We start from the raw sequence: 16,274 nt of genomic DNA, 5'->3' as shown, positions 1-16,274 counted from the left end.
TTAGGGTTCAATTACTCTTGTATTTTGCCTATAAATAGGCTTGCTTTCTACACATTGAGGGGGATAAAAAAAAGAGTTTTTCTTCCAAATTTGTGTGAGGCAAATTTTTGAGAGTAGAGTGATTCTTCTCTTGCTATTTAATTTAGAGTTTGTTACTTTCGAGGGTATGTCGGAGTACAAATATTCAAATTTCTTTCCCGTTCATCGGTGTTTCTAGAGGTTCTTCTTCTAGGGATTTCATAGGGAGCCGCTCAATCATTGGCGTTTTTGGTTACAAGTTAACCAAGGGTTCCATAGGGCAAATCTATTCTTTTTTTTCTTATTATTATTTAACTAATTTTATTTATTCTCGTTTTTATTTCTAATTTGTGCTTCTTTTGTGTCTAGATCCGGGATTCCGCATCAGTTGGTATCAGTTTCAGGCCATTCAGTGTTATTTTTGAAGCTAAAATCATATCCGAAACGAGTCAAAATACCAAAAACACTTTTCATCGGTTTCGTCAATTTTTTTCTCCTCTTATTCTTAAAAAAAAAGCAAAAAGCGCAAAAAAAAGTTAAAAAAAAACACAAGAGAAACATGACACAAGAATAAATAAAAACGAGAATAAATAAAATTAGTTAAATAATAATAATAAAAAAGAAAAAAAAGATAAATTTACCCTATAGAACCCTTGGTTAACTTGTAACCAAAAAGGCCAATGATTGAGCGGCTCCCTACGAAACTCCTAAAAGAAGAACCTCTAGAAACACCGATGAACGGGAAAGAAATTTGAATATTTGTACTCCGACATACCCTCGAAAGTAACAAACTTCAAACTAAATAGCAAGAGAAGAATCACTCTACTCTCAAAAATTTGCCTCACACAAATTTAGAAGAAAACAAACTCTTTTTTTATCCCCCTCAATGTGTAAAAAGCAAGCCTATTTATAGGAAAAATACAAGAGTAATTGAACCCTAATAAAACTCTTTAAAATTATCTAAGAAAATAAATAAATAATAACCTAACCAATAAAATTACTTAAAACTCATAAGTGATGTGTCCCAACCAATGAGAATTAAGTAAATAATAATAAGATACATAAAAGATTAATCCACCAATTTATGGGCTTTCACTATTCCAAGATTGGTCCAGTGAATTGCATTCCCGTATTTGTCAACGTCACGAACATGATGAATTAAATTTGTAGCAACAAAGTCTTGGACAAAATCATTGATCTTTGATTTTAATTGTCGTGCCTTGCTTCGAGTGATTGGACTACTAGGAAAAATAACCCCTTGGCTCGTATCATATTGTTACTAAAATATGTAGTTCTTGAAATTTACTTCAAAAATTGAGAAGGACTCAAACTCATCATTGGCTAGTTTGTGGGGATTTTAATGAAATATTGTACTCATTTAAAAAGAAGGGAGGGGTGCCAAAAGATAAGAAAAGAATCGAGGCTTTTTGAACAGTTCTTGACGAGTGTCGACTCTTGGATATAGGATTCTCTGGGTTGTGGTTCACATGGGAAAGAGGAAATTTACTAGAAACAAACATATGGGAAATGCTAGAAAGGGGGTTGCAAACACATAATGGTTTTCAATTTTCCCACATACTTGTATTCAACACTTACCCAACCCACATTTGGATCATTATCCTTTGCTCATTCATACAGAGTAAGGGCATAGGGAGATAAAGAAGGCTCCCTTTCCGTTTAAGGCATGGTGGCTATTAGAAGAAACATTTGAGAGGTCGGTTAATGATATTTAGGGATCATCTTCGGGGACGGTAATGGGTAAACTAGAAAGCTTAATACATGGATTGATTCAATGGGCGATTAAAATTTGTAAAAGAAGGGTGGGGCTAAAAAAAGATCTAAGCATAAAATTGGAAAGTTTGTTAGAAGAAGATAGGAACGATGAAAATTTGACCGAAATAATTGACACAAAGTTACATATCAATTTGGAAATTGATAAAGATGAGGTCTATTAGGAGCAAAGAACGCGTGCTAATTGGCTTAAATTGGAGGATAAAAACACATTTTTTTCATAATTATGCTACTCAACGTAATAGATCTAATACTATAAGAAGCTTGTGGAACAAGGATGGGGAAGAAGTCAATGACGTGGAAGAGATGGAGAATATAGCCAATTGCTTTTTTCATGAGTTGTTTACAACTGGATGGGTGAGCAATATGGAATCAATCTTGCAAAGAATTGAGCATTGCATTTCTGAGGAAGCAAATTTGCAACTTACAATGAAGTGCACTGCTGAAGATATTTGGGTACCATTGAAAGGAATGGGCCTTACAAAAGCTCCCGATGATGACAACTTTCCAGCAATTTTCTTTTAGAAGTGTTGGTACATTGTAGGTACAGAGGTAACTTGTTTCTGTTTGGAAATCTTAAACAAGGGTAGAGATTTGGAGCTCGTAAATGTCACTAACATTGTGTTGATACCCAAAACCTCACATCCTACGAAAATGACAAATTTTAGACCCATTAGTCTATACAATGTTCTTTATAAGGTGATAGCAAAAGTGGTGGCTAATAGATTTCAGCATGTTCTAGATGCATGCATTGATAGTGCACAGAGTGCCTTTGTACTAGGACGTTTAATCACTGATAATGTACTCGTAGCCTGTGAAATAATGCATACATTAAAGAATAAACGAATTGGAATAAAAGGACAAATGGCACTTAAGCTTGAAATAAGCAAAACATATGATAGGGTGGAATGGGATTTCTTAAAGCTAATGATGGAGCGAATGGGTTTTGTGCAATCTTGGGTGGATTTCGTTATGAAGTGTCTTATTTCGGTCTTCCATTCGATCATCTTAAATGGGGCAAAGGAGAACGTTTTAAACTAATCATAGGGCTTCGTCAAGGGGATCTGCTCTACTCCTTTTTTGATTTGCAGTGAAGGACTTTCATCCCTTATGTGTTCGACATTGAGGAGGGAGATTAAAGAGGCCAAAGTAAGCAAGAGAGGCCCACAGATTTCTCATCTCCTCTTTGTGAATGATTGCATTTTATTTGGTGAGGCAACTATCTTGGGAACTCAAAAGATAAAGGGAATTCTGAATACATATGAGTTGTGTTCTGGCTAGTGTGTGAACTTTGAAAAATCTATAGTATTTTTTAATACCAATACTTTGGAGGCTGACAGACATTTTGTTACGGGATTGTTGGGGGTGAGGAGCTCGAATGATGTTGAGAAGTATCTTGGTCTCCCTAATTTGGTAGGTAAGAAAAAGAAAATATCCTTTCAAAGTTCAAAGGATCGAATTCAGCTAAATATTAATAGATGGAGTTTATGGTTCTTGTCACAAGGGGGTAAGAAAGTCTTTATTAAATCAATTTTGCAAGAGATCCTTACTTATTCTATGATTTTCTTTCTTTTACCAAAAGCTTTATATGAAGAAATGGAAGCTATAATTGCTAGGTATTGGTGACAAAAAGGGCATGAGCGTAAAGGAATTCATTAGTGTAGCTGGGATAAAATGTACAAATTAAAACTAAACAGTGGGTTGGGTTTTAGGAATTTAGCGAAATTTAATGTGGCCTTACTTGCTAAGCAATGATGGTGTCTTATTGATCAGCCTGACTCATTATTAGCGCAGGTTTTAAAAGCCAAATACTATCCCTCTATCAGTTTCTTACAGGCATAGCTAGGGTGCACACCATCGTATATGTGAAAAAGTATTTTGGCGGCAAAAGATCTCCTTAACGACGATCTGGGTTGAAGGGTTTGTATATGGGAAAGCATATTAATCTACGAGGATGCGTAGTTGCCCAGGACAACAAATTACAGATTACATAATCGAATTAACAATGCAAACTTATCTACTGTTGCGTGTTTAATTGATAGTGCTAATAAAGTTTGGAAGGAGGAGATTATTCGCAATACCTTTGAGATGAATGATACGGACAGAATCCTGCAGATTCCATTTGTGAGGGATGAGCATGCTGACATGGTAATATGGTGCGGTGAGCCCTCAGGTATGTTCTCGGTAAGAAAAGCTTATAAACTATTATAGATTCAGAGCATTACCCCTAATTTTAATGATTTACAGATTACAACAAAACAATTCTACAAACAATTGTGGGATTTACAACTGCCTAATAAAATTAAGATAATGATATGGAGAGTGTTTCATACCCACGATGGTCAACTTATATGCCAAAAGATTGACTCAAAGCAACAACTGCCCCTGATATAAGGTGGGAATTGAGACTTCATGGCATGTTTTTGGTGAATGTCCTATTTCAGTAGAAATATGGCAAATTTTAAACTTTGAATGGATAATTCTATGGCAACAGACGGATTGTTTTGAATGGCTTACCTGGGTATTTGGAAGTTGCAGGGAGTCCCAATGGCGCTTGTTTGGTTGTAGCTTGTGGTCAATTTGGTTAGACAAAAATAGGAACTTGCATGAAGGGAAAACGCATTCAGGAATAAGAGTAGCTAATTTCACCAAAAACTACATTCGTGAACTTGGTTGTTTCACAGATAAAAAGACTACCTTTGTTGGTGAGAAAGAGAACTGGAAATCACCTGAAGAGCAGATTATTAAAATCAATTTTGATGCCTCATTCAACTGCCAAGGTTTTAAGTCGGCTTCAGGGATTGTGGTACGAAATGCGAAAGGAGAAGTTCTGGTCTCTAAGTCCCGTTTGCACACGGTAGTTGGCACGACATTTGATATAGAAGCCCTCGCCTGTTTCGAAGTCGTGCTTACAGGGATCGAGTTGGGTTTAACAGATGTAATAATGGAAGGGGATTCTAGATCCATCATTAACAAATACAAAACAAGATTAGTGGATAAACCAAAAATTAACGCTTACATCAAAAACATTTAGAAGGAAAATGAAAGTTTTCGATCATTAGTTTTTCATTTTGCTCTCAGGTCAGCTAATCAGTTAGCCTATAACCTAGCCACGATGAGTCTAAAAAAGAGAGAAACGATTTACCTGGTGGGTTGTGTTCTTAAATATGTTCAACGACCAAGAGAACCAAATTGATTAAAGTAGGGTTTGAAATGGGAGTTGAGAGGTCCCATTACTTTGATTTGGTCACAATACTCTCGGGCTTTTGGATCCGACAAGTCAAAAGGAAATATTGAAAAGAGAAAGTTGAGGACAGATCATTAATGATATACTAGGGTTTTCTAGGCATTTATTTTGTTTTTTTAATATGTTTCTAGATTTTTCTTTTCTGGCTTTTTGATGTTTGGGCTTCGGTGTTGGTTTTTGGGTCGGTGGTCTTTGACTCTGTTAGGCTTTTTCCTTTGTTTGGTTTTGTTTTACTGCAATAATAATATCCCAGTTTGATTTTAAAAAAATTTATTGTATTTTATGTTTATATATAGAATTCATTATAATGTTATATTTTTAGTTACGTTATTATTAATTAAATATTTTTATTTCAAAATGTAATAAAAATAAATGGAAAAGTAAAAAAAATTATGAAAATAAAATATAAAAAATAATTTTAAATTTGTGAATAATGCAATTACTTATAACGTGTTTTAATCTTATTCAGAAATATATTTAATTAAGACAATAATCCCACGTGCTCTTTCTTTAGACCTCAAAGCGCCGTCGTTTTCTAAACTAACCTTGTCTTTCGAAAAACACTTTTCAACCTCCGTTGACAAATTGTTCATCTCCGACTCAACGACTCTCTCCTTCATCACTTTCCCATCAATCGCCACGTGTCCGTATGAAACCATCACCAAGCTTTTTCTAGCGAGTACAAATTGCAATACCGTAATCGCTTTGCCTCAATTCGCGTAAATGCCCCCAACTAACAAAATATTTTTTAATAAAATAATTTCTCAACCTTTCCTTTTAATACCATCTCCACCCAAACCAAAAGCTTTATCCGATCTTTAGGGTTTTCTTCTTATTTATCTTCTTGAATTCTCTCAAGAAAGCCCTAAATACCTCGGATCAGGTAACTTTTCCCCCATTTTTCTTGTTAAAGATGAACTTTTTATCGTCATCCGGTTGATCTAAAACATTTGTTTCTGGGTTTTGTTTATATCGTCAAATTTTCTTTTAATTTCCGTGCTAATTGTTTATAATTACTTCAGTTTAGGAAAAGCTTCTGCTTGAATAAAAGGAACAAAATTTAGGATTCAAAGTTAATTTCTTTTTGGAGTGTATTATTTATTTATTTAACTGTGTTGTTTTCTTTGAGGAAGTCGAAGATTGATAGGGAATTCGAACCTTAGACTTTAATCTTACTTTGGAGTGGTGATGCACCTTAAGTCGAGTCTGGGTTATTGGCTTTTTGCTAACAAATAATGCTTGTTTTCGAATTAGCCTATGGTTTTGATTTTATAATGATTATATACATTTAGTTTCAATTTTCCTTTTGAGGGGTTTCTAAGGCTTTTGTTTGTTCTTTTCAATCTATTGATGGAAAAATTTTGATAATCTTTGTATTGGTTGCCTTAAATCATAATAGAATTTGCCATTAACTATTCTTATTCTTGGTGGTATAATTATATGAAGCCGAATCTGATGTGGGTATCGTGTTACATGTTTAGGTCTCAGCTTGTGGTTGTTAAGCCTATTTGATCAACTAAGTTTCATGTCTGATCTCGACGTCCAGATTCCTACTGCCTTTGGTATGCTTGGATCCTAACTTCCTCACTTATGCTATTTATCTATCTGTCATCATTTTTGGGTTTAACTTGTTTTATGTAATTATTGTGCTAGATCCCTTTGCTGATGCAAATGCTGAGGACTCAGGTGCTGGTGCAAAGGAGTATGTGCACATTCGTATTCAGCAACGCAACGGTAGGAAAAGCTTGACGACTGTCCAAGGGTTGAAGAAAGAATTCAGCTACAACAAGATACTCAAAGACCTCAAGAAGGAGTTTTGCTGCAATGGTACTGTCGTCCAGGACCCTGAATTAGGGCAGGTATGTGTATAATCCCCTAGATATTGTTAACCTCATCGATATCCATTATTGGTGACTGGTGGTTAAGAATGTTATGTTGCTCTTTATATCTAGGTTATTCAACTGCAAGGTGACCAGCGCAAGAATGTGTCAACCTTCCTTGTTCAGGTAATTGTTAGTGCTTTCTAATGAACATCTAATCTGTTTTAGTGTTCGAGATCCTAATCTTCGTTGCCTTTGTTTTTCCGACCAGGCTGGCATTGTGAAGAAGGAAAACATCAAAATCCATGGTTTCTAAATTGCAACTGCTTATGGTTTTCTGCTAAGTCACCTGTGCCTCGTGTCGAAGCAGGAAACACAACTTGATTACAATTTGATTAGAGTATAATCTATATAGTGTTATGTCTTCTTTATGTTGGTTTAATAAAAAACAAATGCAACTCTTATTTATTGTGTTTTTCAGTTCATTGGATGCTGTATTGTTGGATGATTATGAAATTTATGGAAGTTTGGTTCTTTATAATTCACAGTTAAAACAAGTGTTGTTTTAGACATCGAATTATTTTTCGCCATTTAGTTTAGGGTTAATTTGATTACATGTGAAGAAGCTTCAAGATTATTTGAGTACTTGGTGTTATGGATGTTTGAGAGTGATTTCTCTTCTTTTATTATTACATAAAAGAATGGTCAACAAAGTGACCAATTTTACTCTCACCTCTCTCAGTATGAACTCACTCCTTCAAACGGTTCCCCTCTATTGGAGAACTGTAAAACACTCACATAACTCACACGTAATTCAAGTATTTACAAAATGTTCCTAATCATGAACAAAAATTGTGCTTACTTGATGTCAACTACGGAGTGTATAGTGCAGTGAGCTGATGATCAGTACTTGCCTTCCCTTTCAAGGACGGTGTCTGTTGAGGTCCACTAATATCTGTATAGACCAACAGTAGCTTTTTTGTTGCCTTCCAAGTTGATTCTTTTGGAAAAGGGAGTCTTGTTTGCTTACTATATCGGCAGACTATATACACAGGAAGCTCTTCTTCTAAGTGAGGAAGTCCAACAAAAATTTGGTTCATTTTCATATAGAGCACATCACTATGATGGAAATGCTCAAGCCGTTTGTGCCAGGGCACTGTATCGCTCTCTTGTTGTGGCAACTCACTCACCTTCCCCATCTCAACCAATTGTCCAATACTCAGGCACAAATAAAACATAAAAATGAACTTTAAACCATTTACCATTTTGGTTTTCCATGGCTACTATTCTTTTGCCTTTCACTAGAAGATACTGACGGTTTCCAATTCTTGATCATTTATCATGCGGTTTGTACAACCACTATCCACCAGCCAACTCTCAAAGGTGCTTCTGCTTGCAAAACATGCTGCAACAAACAGTTGCCCCTCCGGGTATTGCTCAGCTGCTGCACTAGTCGGATAGGATCGATTTTTTTGGTTTTTGCTGTTGTTAGTCTTTTTAACCTTTTTCTTGTTCTTCTTTCTGTTTCCTGAGTAATCAAAAGACTAACAACAGCAACTACCAAAGAAATGGATCCTATTCAACAAATTGTTGAAGAGATTTTGATTACGTTTCCAGAAAGACATGAAGCTACAATTTCGTCCTTGGAGAATTTTAAAGATTTGTCGAGCAGAGCTACACTGAAGAAACTGTTGGTAGAAAGAAACACTCAGGTAACAAGAGAATTCTATAAAGTTTGAAATGAAATTTTGTTGCAACAGCATATCTTAGGCGTGACAAATGTTAGTCTTAGTGGTAACAATTTCATCACCTTACCTTTGTCAATTACTCGACTTTCCGAGCTTAAATATCTTAAGGTTGTGCTTCACTTGAAGCAGTTGCATATCCATCAAAAGTATGCAATGCAGTGTATTGGGCAAGTATTAGTGGTATTCACTGCTACAAATTGGCTGAGAACATCAATGCACTTAAGGTTGGTTAGTATCGCTTGTCTGCATCACAAAATCCGATACTAGATTATTGATGGTGTTAGTTACTAAACAACCTGAGTATTCTTTTGCAGGTATTTAAAAAAGTAAGACTAAAGTTTGATGTTATGGTACCTGGAAGTGAAATCCCGGAATGGTTTAGTCACCAAGCAGTTGACTCTTCAATCAAGGTACAACTTCCTCACAATATTCATAATGATAGTCAATGGATGGGAGTTGCTTTATGCTGCATTTTCGTCAATGACAATGATTCGAGGGATGAAGACATTGAGTGTCAAGCTAGAAATTCAGGAAACCTGGTTGGGATGGAGCTGTTTTTCAAGGAAGAATTCTTCGACGTGTGGATTATAGTGGATTTGATTTAGATGAATATAACAAGATCATAATCAAGGACCCCTGATATGTTATATCCATCTTCCTTGGAGGATAAATGCGGTGAAGAAATGTTCCTTCTCCAAAACAAGTTTCAAATGATGTGTGCTTCTTCAATGCTTTTGTTGGTAACCTGTTTAGCAGAAATACTGCTATATTTACAGCTTCAACCCAGAAAATCTTTAGCGACGTTTCTCTTGCAAAAGACATCTTGTCATCTCCATTAGTGTTATGTTTTGTTCTCTCTACGATCCCATTTTGCCTTGGAGTGTATAGTGCAGTGAGCTGATGATCAGTACTTGCAGTCCCTTTCAAGGACGGTGTCTGTTGAGGTCCACTAATATCTGTATAGACCAACAGTAGCTTTTTTGTTGCCTTCCAAGTTGATTCTTTTGGAAAAAGGAGTCTTGTTTGCTTCGTATATCGGCAGACTATATACACAGGATGCTTTTTTTCTAAGTGAGGAAGTCCAACAACAATTTGGTTCTTTTTCATATAGAGCACATCACTATGATGGAAATGCTCAAGCCGTTTGTGCCAGGGCACTGTATCGCTCTCTTGTTGTGGCAACTCACTCATCTTCCCCTTCTCAACCAATTGTCCAATACTCAGGGACAAATACAACGTAAAAAATGAGCTTTAAACCATTTACCGTTTTGGTTTTCCATGGCTACTATTCTTTTGCCTTTCACTAGAAGATACTGACGGTTTCCAATTCTTGATCATTTGTCATGTTGTTTGTACAACCACTATCCACCAGCCAACTCTCAAAGGTGCTTCTGCTTGCAAAACATGCTGCAACAAACAGTTGCCCCTCCGGGTATTGCTCAGCTGCTGCACAAGTCGGATAGGATCGATTTTTTTGGTTTTTGCTGTTGTTAGTCTTTTTAACCTTTTTCTTGTTCTTCTTTATGTTTCCTGAGTAATCAAAAGACTAACAACAGCAACTACCAAAGAAATGGATCCTATTCAACAAATTGTTGAAGAGATTTTGATTACGTTTCCAGAAAGACATGAAGCTACAATTTCATCCTTGGAGAATTTTAAAGATTTGTCGAGCAGAGCTACTAACCGAAGAAACTGTTGGTAGAAAGAAACACTCAGGTAACAAGAGAATTCTATAAAGTTTGAAATGAAATTTTGTTGCAACAGCATATCTTAGGCGTGACAAATGTTAGTCTTAGTGGTAACAATTTCATCACCTTACCTTCGTCAATTAGTCGACTTTCCAAGCTTAAATATCTTAAGGTTGTGCTTCACTTGAAGCAGTTGCATATCCATCAAAAGTATGCAATGCAGTGTATTGGGCTAGTATTAGTGGTATTCACTGCTGCAAATTGGCTGAGAACATCAATGCATTTAAGGTTGGTTAGTATCTCTTGTCTCCATCACAAAATCCAATACTAGATTATTTATGGTGTTTGTTACTAAACAACCTGAGTTTTCTTTTGCAGGTATTTACAAAAGTAAGACTAAAGTTTGATGTTATGGTAACTGGAAGTGTAATCCCAGAATGGTTTAGTCACCAAGCAGTTGACTCTTCAATCAAGGTACAACTTCCTCACAATGTTCACAATGATAGTCAATGGATGGGAGTTGCTTTATGCTGCATTTTTGTCAATGACGATGATTCGAGGGATGAAGACATTGAGTGTCAAGCTAGAAATTCTGGAAACCTGGTTGTGATGGAGCTGTTTTTCACGGAAGAATTCTTTGACGTGTGGATTATAGTGGATTTGATTTAGGTGAATATAACCAGATCATAATCAAGGACCCCTGATATGTTATATCCATCTTCCTTGGAGGATAAATGCGGTGTTGAAAGTTGGCAACATTTCAGCAGCATGCAAGCGTCCAAGCCACAATGCAGCAGCATGCTAATGTCCATGGTGTATTTCGGTCATTTAACTTTTGTAACATGTGACATATGTTTGATTTGATTGTAACTTTTTGATTGGCTGAGGTTCAGCCATGTACTTAGCAGTTTTAGTAGGTTTTAGGTTATCATTAAGCTGATTTTACAGTTTGGTTACTTGTACAACCAAGATTTATTTTCTTCCAATGTAATAGAACTATATACGTACATGTTATTTTGCGTAATGAAGTAATGAGATAAGTCAACTTCTTTTCTCCTTCAACATCCGGATTTTTGCTTCTGTTTTTCATCTTTCAACACAAATTTTAGTTGTTTTTGATTCTTGGCTGTTTTTAAACTCAACATGCGGTGAAGAAATGTTCCTTCTCCAATCAATGTTGTGTTTGGATTGAGAGATCCAACATGGCTACTATTTCTAAACTACTTACTACTCTTATGTCTTGTTCCTATCAGGCGAACCAACCTTGGATCAACATAAGTTGAGCCCACCATGCAAAGATTACCGTAGTTCTACACCAGAAACCACGATAACCAATTCTCCTGAATGTGAATACAATGTCCCATCATACAACAAACTCTGTTCATAGTCATGTGTTCGAATGAAAAGTTGAGGTTAATATCTCTTTCAATCCCAAGTTTCTCATATTCATCCTCACAAAAAGTATAAATGACAATAACATCAATTGTCTTTTTTAGTCAATAGGAGAAACAATCTAAAGCAAGAAGAAAACCAACCAATGCATACATAATCGAATTACATCACATGCATGCATGTACCAATTGTTCACAAGTGAAAAACAGTCACATTATATTCAACTATGGCATCCCCATTCTTATTAAGCCAAACTGTCTTTGCCAAAGCATAACCACGAGCGAACCGAAAAATTCCGCTACCTCCGACAATCGGCATTTCCCTCACGGCATCAAGGACTGCATTCCGGCCAAGAATGCTGATTGCACTTCCATTGTAGATTCCCTCTGAGAAAGCAAAATTCATGACCATAAGCAACCCAAAATCACTTTGAGAAGCGAAAGCATAAATCCCTTGAGCTCTTCCCACAAGTTTTGAAGTAGGCTTAGGCTTCTCTGTCAATGGATCATCCACCATGAAAGTGGTACCAAATGATGTAGCTGTCTTGTTTGGTAGCCTGATAATTTGCATGGCTGTAGGGTGTTTTCCATCTACAATATCATGGAAGTAAAAATGCAGACGGGTGATTTTCTCCATGCGTTTTGTGGACATGTTAATGGATTGCCTCGAGAACTCTCCATTGATTTTAATGAAGAATGCTGAGAAGAGGGTGAAGAACAATATGAAGAGAGTTTGAGCAGCGAAGGAAGCCATTTCTGTTTAAAATCTCAGCTGAAATGCAAGATGAATTTCCCAACCAGGGCATTTATAGGGTAAGGAAATGAAGATATAATATGTAAAATATAGTTAAATTTGTCTCCTTTGTTTCTAATTTTGTTTTCTTATTGTTTTTGTGAAGAAATGATTACTTGTTGCCGGCCTTGACAGTTCATTTACATGAATCCAGAGGAACAAATGCGAGCAATGATCATCATTATTGTGGTAGCCGTTTATTGAAGCAAGCAACAATTAATTGGTAAAAAGATCTCTCCAGTCCCTTTCAATTCCAAAATTGAGCAAATTGGTCCCTCTTGAAAAATCAAAGCAATTTGATCCCGTCAATTTCGAAGGTAAGCAACTAAGGATAATTAACCACAATGTTAATATTCTCCATCAATTGTACATGATTTTGATTAGTATAATAATAAATTTAGCCCTCAAAGTTTACACATTTGAGCTGTTGTCTTAATTTATCAAATTTGTCCCGCACAATTTGTGTAAATGTGTAAATGCTGAGGCTGAATTTGTTGAATTTTTTTAGAATTAGTGCCGAAATGGAAAAATATGTAAACATTAAAGGCTAAATTTGTTACTATACCCATCAAAATTATGTACAATTGATGGAACCCATGATGAATTGTCCTTAGCTGCTCACTTTCGAAATTGACAAGGGCTAAATTATTCCAAATTTTTTAAGAAGACCAATTGCTCAATTTTGAAATTGAGAGGGACTGAATTAATCTTTTTCCCTAATTAAGAAGAAGCATAAAAAAAGGTGATAAAAAAGCAAATAATGATGCACTTTGATCTTAATTAACCAATTATTTGATCTTCAACATTGTATTATATATAATATATAGTGTTTAAGTGAGTCTAGTGATAGTTAAATCATTATATGCTAGAAACAAAACAACTACAATTACTTTAAGCTGCAGGGACTTGGATTCAAAGTCTTCATTTTGGTAATAATTTATATGCTTTTCTACTTTCTGTTTCTGAGAAGGGCTTTCATTGATTTTAGAATGTGGTTTTCATATTCATATACATATACCATGCTTGCTTCCATCACAAGCAAAGGCCTCCAACTTTACTAATCTATATAATAATCATGACACAGCAGCTTTCTTTGCGTTTCTCTCACATTTTCCATGTTAGCTGCACAAACTTGAATTTTCTGTTATATACATATTCCATGGCTGAATCCCATGCTACTTAAGGTTAAGCTTGGAATAGAGAAATTTTGAAAGCATTCCTGTCTCAGCTTCTATTGCTTTTACCTTCTTCATATGGTCTTGAAAGGAATACATACAATTTCTTTTTGTTTATTCCTATGTTGCTCAGATTCTTCATTTCTCTTCAACTATCGGTGTCCAACAAATATGTCCGATACATAAATATGACAGTATGACCTCCAAAAATATTGAAAAATTTGAAAAAAATCCAACTATATCCTTATCGGATGCATACCCATTGTAGAAGCCCAAATTTGCCCAGGCCCTACCAGCAAAATAACACCAACCCACAAGCCCAATTACAACCCAAACCCGAGGCCCAAATTCGGAGCCCAATTTCCCAAAAAAAACGCCAACTAGGGTTTCAGAAAAATGAAACCCTAGCCAAGCCTAGTGCCACACCCATCCCTCTGCCGTTTGCCTTGTCCCATCGCCACCCACCGTGCCTAGCTTCATCAACACCTGCAAAAACAGAGCAGACACGCAAAAAGCAGCAACAAATAATAGAAATATAGAAATAGATGAGATATAAAAGCAAAAAAATATGATCTTTGTAACAACAACAACAACTGAAATAAAAAAACAAAAAAGGTTGACTCCATTTTCTTTCTCTGTTCTTGCATTCTTCTTATTTTATTTTATTTTTATTTATTATTTTTACTCATTTGTAACGAAAATAAAAAAGAGACGAGGAGAAGAGGCCTTACCTGCGCCGTGCCGGACGGAGAGGAAACGAACGGTCTCCCTTCGTTTTTCTCGGGTACGGTGCTCATCTCATGGGATTCGGCCTCGAATCCATGTCCGAGAGACGACCGGCTCCAAAGGGGACCAAAAATGGCCCATTTTGTGCCTCCAACCACCGTGTGCGGTGGCCGACGGACGTCGGCCCGATGACCGGAGGCGGTCAGATTTGAGGATTTGAGAGAGAGCTCCAAAGCTCTCTGATTTTTTTTATTTTTTTAAAAGAAGGATTTGAATCTGTTTTTTTTAAGGTTTTTTTGTATTTATACTAAATGCTAAACAGCGCCGTTTTGAAACCCCTGACCCACGCGGTGACCCGACCCGAGGGGAGGATCCGCGCGTTTTCTAAAAGGGGGATAATTTCGCGTCTAGCCCTCCGACTCTGCAGCGCGCTTCAATTCGGCCCATCTTCACTATCTTCTTTTATTTTTTATTTTAGCCCCGTAATTTCATTTTTGTTACAATATGATCCATTTCGACGCTGCGTTTTGGGGCTTTTTGTTTATTTTCAGTTTTGGTCCCCCTCTTTTCGCGCGTGTCGCATTTTAGTCCCTTTCGTCCTTTTTATTTTATTTCGAATTTGCCCAGCATATTTGTTTTTATTTTGATTTAGTCTCAATTTTTAGCAATTTTATTACCTTGCTCATTATTTTTATTATTTTTAGCATTATATTCATGCTATTATTATTAGTATTATTACCAATATTATTATTACTATACAATTGCTTACATATATACGTATATATATATATATTTCAACTTATTTGATATAAATACACAAACACTTTTTATATATCCATATATGTATATCTATATACTTTCCATTTTTTTCTCACGAATACATGTATACACACACTCTTATATTTTAGACATTCCATTTTTTTATACATACACATATACATATATATACATCATTACACATATTTTTATATTTGATAATTTTAAAATATGTATACGTACATATATTTTTTACATTCTCATAATTTTATGTACACACATATATCATTTTACTTTTTTATATTCGTATTCATTTAGTTATTTATTTCATTTCCGTTATTGACTTGAATGAATGCTTTAATTTTATTTGCTTGTATACATTGCTATTTCGTGTGTTATTTATTCATACTTTGTATTTATCTTTTTCGTTGCAATTGTTCGTATTATTTTGCACTATTGTATTCAATATCATCTTGTTATGAGTATTAACATCGTGTTTTATTATTTCATGTTAGATTAATTTATTTCAATGCATAAATTACAATTTTTGAATAAGCAAAATCTCGTGTTTAGATTTGAGAATGTCGTACCCTAACTTACTGGGTTTTGATTTTCACGATAAATCTAAATGCACGAATCTTTTTAAACTCAAATTTTAAATGATCTCGAGATTAAAAGATCGTGTCCTAACTTACTGGTCGCGATCTATTTTTTAATCCAAGATAGTTAAATATTTTTTAATAAGCATTTTTTCATTCGCGTATCGGGAATTCGAGACATTGTGTCCTAACTTACTGAATATAATTCTCTTTCTCGAATAACGTGAAATATCCCATTTTTCCTGAAAATTTTTAACGTTTTAATAAAAGGATCGTATTTTTAAAATTCTTCAAGGTTTTCAATTTTCGACATTAAGACATTAAGTAATCAACTAGGTACCAATTTTGGGCGTATCGAGGGTGCTAATCCTTCCTCGTGCGTAACCGACTACCGAACCCGTTTTTCTGAATTTCGTAGACCAAAAGCGTTGTTTTAATAAAAATTAAATCGTTTATTAAAAACAACCACTTTTCGAGGTGACCCGATCACACCTCATCAAAAAAGATTGGTGGCGACTCCCA

General features: G+C 35.5%; 3 protein-coding genes across 6 annotated transcripts; 1 reads left to right on the top strand and 2 right to left on the bottom strand.

Moving 5' to 3' along the window:
• Positions 1–3,880: 3,880 nt before the first annotated feature.
• Positions 3,881–5,215, bottom strand: LOC121223399 (uncharacterized). 4 transcript variants are annotated; one of them, XR_005920736.1, is made up of 4 exons: positions 4,955–5,215; positions 4,507–4,766; positions 4,327–4,410; positions 3,881–4,244 (listed from the first exon to the last, which is right to left on the bottom strand). XR_005920736.1 is itself a non-coding variant. In XM_041104802.1 (3 exons), exons 1-3 carry the CDS (start codon positions 4,777–4,779, stop codon positions 4,152–4,154), a joined length of 450 nt encoding a protein of 149 aa, XP_040960736.1. In that variant the 5' UTR covers positions 4,780–4,946; the 3' UTR covers positions 3,881–4,151. The 4 variants fall into 4 exon arrangements, 1 of the variants encoding a protein (XP_040960736.1); XR_005920737.1 differs by having other exon boundaries at positions 4,539–4,766; positions 4,955–5,203; XR_005920735.1 differs by having other exon boundaries at positions 4,327–4,766; positions 4,955–5,190.
• Positions 5,216–5,658: 443 nt separating this feature from the next.
• On the top strand, positions 5,659–7,417 carry LOC107939859 (protein translation factor SUI1 homolog 2). The gene is made up of 5 exons (XM_016873241.2): positions 5,659–5,939; positions 6,538–6,618; positions 6,710–6,915; positions 7,009–7,062; positions 7,148–7,417. Exons 2-5 carry the CDS (start codon positions 6,582–6,584, stop codon positions 7,190–7,192), a joined length of 342 nt encoding a protein of 113 aa, XP_016728730.1. The 5' UTR covers positions 5,659–5,939; positions 6,538–6,581; the 3' UTR covers positions 7,193–7,417.
• A 4,319-nt stretch (positions 7,418–11,736) lies between these two features.
• Positions 11,737–12,541, bottom strand: LOC107939876 (dirigent protein 22). Its single transcript, XM_041104801.1, has one exon. It carries the CDS (start codon positions 12,455–12,457, stop codon positions 11,897–11,899), a length of 561 nt encoding a protein of 186 aa, XP_040960735.1. The 5' UTR covers positions 12,458–12,541; the 3' UTR covers positions 11,737–11,896.
• Positions 12,542–16,274: the final 3,733 nt, after the last annotated feature.

The sequence above is a fragment of the Gossypium hirsutum genome, chromosome D11 (genome assembly GCF_007990345.1).
Source record: "Gossypium hirsutum isolate 1008001.06 chromosome D11, Gossypium_hirsutum_v2.1, whole genome shotgun sequence".
In the NCBI taxonomy this organism is placed as follows: domain Eukaryota; kingdom Viridiplantae; phylum Streptophyta; class Magnoliopsida; order Malvales; family Malvaceae; genus Gossypium; species Gossypium hirsutum.
This window is presented reverse-complemented; position numbering and strand designations above follow the sequence as displayed.

What these genes read in the sequence shown, in the direction of transcription:
- LOC121223399 (XM_041104802.1), bottom strand. Translation starts at nt 4,779, where the DNA reads ATGATGGATCTAGAATCCCCTTCCATTATTACATCTGTTAAACCCAAC. An exon ending in TCTCTTTCTCACCAACAAAG is followed by an intron (nt 4,411 to 4,506) that starts GTAGTCTTTTTA and finishes CCTTCATGCAAG; the next exon opens with TTCCTATTTTTGTCTAACCA. An exon ending in TGCAACTTCCAAATACCCAG is followed by an intron (nt 4,245 to 4,326) that starts GTAAGCCATTCA and finishes CTACTGAAATAG; the next exon opens with GACATTCACCAAAAACATGC.
- LOC107939859 (XM_016873241.2), top strand. Translation starts at nt 6,582, where the DNA reads ATGTCTGATCTCGACGTCCAGATTCCTACTGCCTTTG. An exon ending in CCAGATTCCTACTGCCTTTG is followed by an intron (nt 6,619 to 6,709) that starts GTATGCTTGGAT and finishes TTATTGTGCTAG; the next exon opens with ATCCCTTTGCTGATGCAAAT. An exon ending in AGGACCCTGAATTAGGGCAG is followed by an intron (nt 6,916 to 7,008) that starts GTATGTGTATAA and finishes CTTTATATCTAG; the next exon opens with GTTATTCAACTGCAAGGTGA.
- LOC107939876 (XM_041104801.1), bottom strand. Translation starts at nt 12,457, where the DNA reads ATGGCTTCCTTCGCTGCTCAAACTCTCTTCATATTGTTCTTCACCCTC.